We start from the raw sequence: 4,532 nt of genomic DNA on the forward strand, positions 1-4,532 counted from the left end.
CTCAATCTCGTTGTGTTCAAATGCCACTGGTTCGACCCACAAGTTGGACAGAGAAGCACTCCTTCCATTGGGTTAGTGGAAGTTAGGCCTTCAACCTGCTATAGCGGAGCCGATGTCTTTGTTGTGGCTCACCAAGCCAAGCAAGTTTATTATTTGCCCTACCCATGTCAAAAGGAGTACCTCAAAGGCTGGGAAGTCGTGTTCAAGGTATCACCACATGGTAAGCTACCCATGCCCTCCGACGAGGATTACAACAACATTAACCCTGTAACATACGAGGGAATTTTTTATCAAGAGCAAGAGAACTTTGGGGATTTTGAAATAGAAATTGGTCTTGAGGACCTCCAGAACGAGGCACATCTTCATGGTGAAACAGTGGTGGACCTAAAGGACATACAAATGCTCACCAAGTTACATGAGGGCAATGGGTTCAATGATGAGCCTCCACCGGACATTCCCACCCAACCTCATTACTCACATGATACTGATAGTGATAGTGAAAATGAGAACCCAATGCCTCGTTATGAGAACCCAATGCCTCATTATGATAGTGATGATTCGAGGTGAGGGTCCTTTATGCCTTTATGCTTAGTATCTATTTTTCCATATGCTTCTTATACTTAGTATTTATTTTTCAATATGCTTCTTATGCTTAGTATCTATTTTTCAATATGCTTCTTATGCTTAGTATCTATTTTTCAATATGCTTCTTATGCTTAGTATCTATTTTTCAATATGCTTCTTATGCTTAGTATCTATTTTTTGCTTAGTGTCTACATTTTATTAAGGCATGGATGCTTACTTGTTTACTCTTTGTCAATGCAGGTGATTGATCAATATGAGCGGAAGCAAGCAATCCATGAACTCCATTTTGAAGAGTATGACCCAACAGAAGTTCACCGGGACCACTAGAAGTGGAAGACCAACGCGTGCCAGCTCGCGTTACGCGGACGATGACACGGGTGGAGTTGGAGGTGGAGGTGTAGGTGGAGGTGGAGGACGTGGTGGAGGTGGAGGACGAGGTGGAGGTGGAGGACGAGCTGGAGGACGAGGCGGAGGCGGAGGTGGAGGACGAGGACGAGGTGGAGGTGGAGGACGAGGACGAGGTGGAGGTGGACCTTTCCTTGGTGACATACCCTCTGCTTCTGGCGACGTGGCTTCCCAGTCCGCTCACACACAGTCTACTGAGGGGGAGATGGAGGTGGAGGGGCAGGACGAGGAGGCGGAGAGGGAGATGGCGCCGAAGAAGTTGCGCATTCGTGGTGAAGCGCAAGTCCCTGATGAGAGGAGGGAGCCTACTAGCCAGGATGCGAAAGCCCTCATCATCCCGAACGAAAAAGAGTAAGTTTAATTTTGAACATTTAGATTCATTTTGCTATGTACTAATGTTTTCATTATTGTGCATAACTGATTGGCATACTAATGTTTTGATTATTGTGCAGCAATTGGACATATGACAAGGGGGTTCGCCAGCCGTCGAGCATGATTGGAGCTCTTATTAGGCAGTACTGGCCGGGCTTTTACACTCCGGTCCCCGGCGGCGAGAAGAAGCTAGCCGAGACTTGGGCGGACTATGAGGCAGCTCCTTGCCCGGGCTTTGGGACAGCTTCTGACGCCGTGTACACCAAGTTTTGGGTAAAGCATGCTTCTCGAGTTTACTTCATAGTTGATGACCACACTATGCTAACTCATGTCTCTCTCACAATTATTCTTATGCATGATTGCAGACCCATTATAAGGTGCCTGATGATATGGTTGAGCAAGGGAGGGCGGTACTGACTAGGGCTTGTCAGAGGTTGACAAGGCAACAGTGGTACAATTAGAAGCATACCTGCATCGGGCACTTCAAGGCTGAGCAGGGCACGAGGGTCAAGAAAGCTGACAATATCAGGGACGATCCTCAGCTGACAAAGGAAGATTACTTGAAGGTAAGTAAATATTCAATGAGACTCTATGTTGCTGCATAGTTGGGATTGCATTATGTGTTCTTCAAATGAGTTTTGGTTTTTCAGGTTATGCCCCTATGGTGCGAGAATAAGGAAGACGCATTTGAGGCCTTGGTAGCGAGGTGGGTTGGCGAAGACGCCGACTTCAACGCCAAGAGCGCGCGCAACAAGGCAAACCGGGGCACTGGAGGAACACACAGTGCGGGAAGCCGCAGCACTGAGCGCTACAGGAAGCACAAGGTACATATATACATGGAACAACTTGCATTTATTTCCCCTCATATTACTACTTGATACACATAACATTTATCTTGCTGTGCAGGAGGCGGAACTCGGGGAGCCTCTCACCGAGGTGGGAGGGTGGCAGAAGATGAAGCTGAAGCAGCCCGATCTGAGCAAGCCTCAGCCCTCGCTGCCCGAGTACTTCGGCTATGCCGAAGAGGAGTTGGAGAAGTACTGCTCGGTGTTCAAGGGTCTTCATCCGGAGGTGGATGATCCTATTGAGCAGGAGACCGACTTGACGGCGATTATGGTGGCGGGGAGCGGCGCGGAGCATGGCCGCACGAAGCTTCTTAGTGGGGTGATCAAGCCGCAGAGGACCCTCACGCAGATCAGGTCTACCCTCACCACCGGCGACCCACCGGTCGCGCCTCCTCGACACCGTCGTACGGATGTAAGTTTTCTCATTTCCATCTTCTTTCCAACATTCATCCCTGAATGGCTAAATTGACATGACTCCTTTTCTTGGAAATTGTAGGCTCGCTTTGAGGCCGCCTACGCGGCCGCTTATGAGAAGTATTTGACGGTTGTAGCAGAGTGGGACCTCAAGAGAGCGGCTTGGGAAGAGTACCAGGAGGCGACGAGTCGTGTAAGTTCCAATCTTTTATGGTTCGAAGACATGACAAGTCCCACCTCCCCTTTTTTATATCTGCGGCGCTTGACATCTAAACTATCTTGCAGGCGGTCAGGACGTTCTTCCTGACTGGAGAGAGGATCGCACTTCCGGCCGAGGAGCCAGCTAGGCCGGGGCCGACTCCAGTGTGCCCATCGAGGGAAGCTTTCGCGGCCACATACTACGCACGGACTCCGGTAAGTCCTGTGCCTAACCAGTTCTCACCGCTTTCCTTTCCCATGTGTAAGATGCTAACTCTTGTCAAACATGTAGGGCACGGGAAGTTCGCGGAACCGACCCTCTCCTGGTTCGTCGCGCGAGGGCACACCGATGCACCCCGGCCGCCATTCTCCCGGTGCTTCAGGGTTTTCACCTGCTGGCGATGGTTCAGGCCATGGTTCTACTTCGGTCTACCTCGACAAAGGCCGGACGCCTGAATTTACGAGTCGGGAACTTGGTTGGACCCCTGATCTTAGTTTCCCTTAGCTAGGTGTCTAGCGGGTGTGCGTCGATCGTGTGTGCCATGTGTCGACGATGTATGATGATTGTGTGTGCTACATGACACATATTTGTATCACGATGATGTTGTTGCTACATTTGATGATGATTATGTGTTGTGCAACATTTGTGATGCATTTGACTGTATATTACTGCTATATATGCTGTGCGTGCTGTGCTGGGCCAGGAAATGCAGCGGGAAACCAAATGGTATGGTCTGTGCCGACGGCATAGCCGTCGGCACAACCCCCTGGACGTGCCAAATGGCAGGGGCTGTGCCGACGGCTATGCCGTCGGCACAGGAAGGTTGCGCCAGCGGCAGCGCCGGAGCGGGTGGCGCCGCGTCTGGGCGAAGGACCTGGGCCGACGGCTGGCCGTCGGCACAGAGCGTGGGCGTGGACGCGTGGCAGCCCGTGGTCGTCCGATGGCGATTGATGGGCCGACGGCTTGGCCGTCGGCACAACAACAGGGGCGTGGACGCGTGGCGGCCGCTGGTCATCCGATGGCAGTGTCCGGCCGACGGCTTGGCCGTCGGCACACAGATCTTTCTCGACCTAACGGCCATTAGACGCTCCGCGGGCCCCACGTTGACCGTGCCGACGGCCACCGTGCCGACGGCGTCGTTTGACCGTCGGGCTGGAGTCTGTGCCGACGGCAAAGGCTGGGCCGACGGCGAGCCGGGCCTGGCCGAGGCGATATTGTGCCGACGGCGGTGTGCCGACGGCGGCCGTCGGCACATACGTGGGCCGACGGCAGGTGATGCTGTGCCGACGGCCGCCGGCCGTCGGCCCCTCGGCTGGTTCCCGTAGTGTCTAGATCGACAGCCAGCAACAAAGTACAGCTAATCTTGGGTACCAGCAAGAGAGCCATTCAGAACCTTCACTCTCCACTCCTCGCGGTACCTACCTATGTAATTTGGCTATAACATGCATATGCGTCGTTTGGCTTATCCCGGTGTAACTATGAATCGGCATGCTGCAAAATAAATCTATAAGAAATATATCTTCAACATGTAATTCATGGTACGTACATATGCTACTACCACAGCACCCTCGATGTTGCTTATTATATCATCTGCCTAAGTAGAATTCAAACTCGACGAAAAAAAATGCCGCAACTTATTTCCTCTCACACACAACTCTGCCATTACTCTTTAGATTGCGCCACTACTCTTTAGATTGCGCTGCGGGCGCGGC

General features: G+C 52.1%; 1 protein-coding gene across 2 annotated transcripts; it reads left to right on the forward strand.

Annotated features, from left to right (window-relative positions):
• The first annotated feature begins 307 nt into the window (after positions 1–307).
• LOC127325672 (uncharacterized) lies at positions 308–3,450 on the forward strand. 2 transcript variants are annotated; one of them, XM_071818244.1, is made up of 9 exons: positions 308–563; positions 826–1,341; positions 1,443–1,635; positions 1,728–1,928; positions 2,013–2,186; positions 2,269–2,619; positions 2,704–2,814; positions 2,907–3,035; positions 3,112–3,450. In XM_071818244.1, the coding sequence occupies exons 5-9, from the start codon at positions 2,016–2,018 to the stop codon at positions 3,322–3,324; spliced, it is 975 nt and encodes a 324-aa protein (XP_071674345.1). In that variant the 5' UTR covers positions 308–563; positions 826–1,341; positions 1,443–1,635; positions 1,728–1,928; positions 2,013–2,015; the 3' UTR covers positions 3,325–3,450. The 2 variants fall into 2 exon arrangements, with proteins under 2 accessions (XP_071674345.1, XP_071674346.1); XM_071818245.1 differs by lacking the exons at positions 308–563; positions 826–1,341 and having other exon boundaries at positions 1,354–1,635.
• Positions 3,451–4,532: the final 1,082 nt, after the last annotated feature.

Source organism: Lolium perenne, chromosome 4, assembly GCF_019359855.2.
Source record: "Lolium perenne isolate Kyuss_39 chromosome 4, Kyuss_2.0, whole genome shotgun sequence".
Taxonomy (NCBI): domain Eukaryota; kingdom Viridiplantae; phylum Streptophyta; class Magnoliopsida; order Poales; family Poaceae; genus Lolium; species Lolium perenne.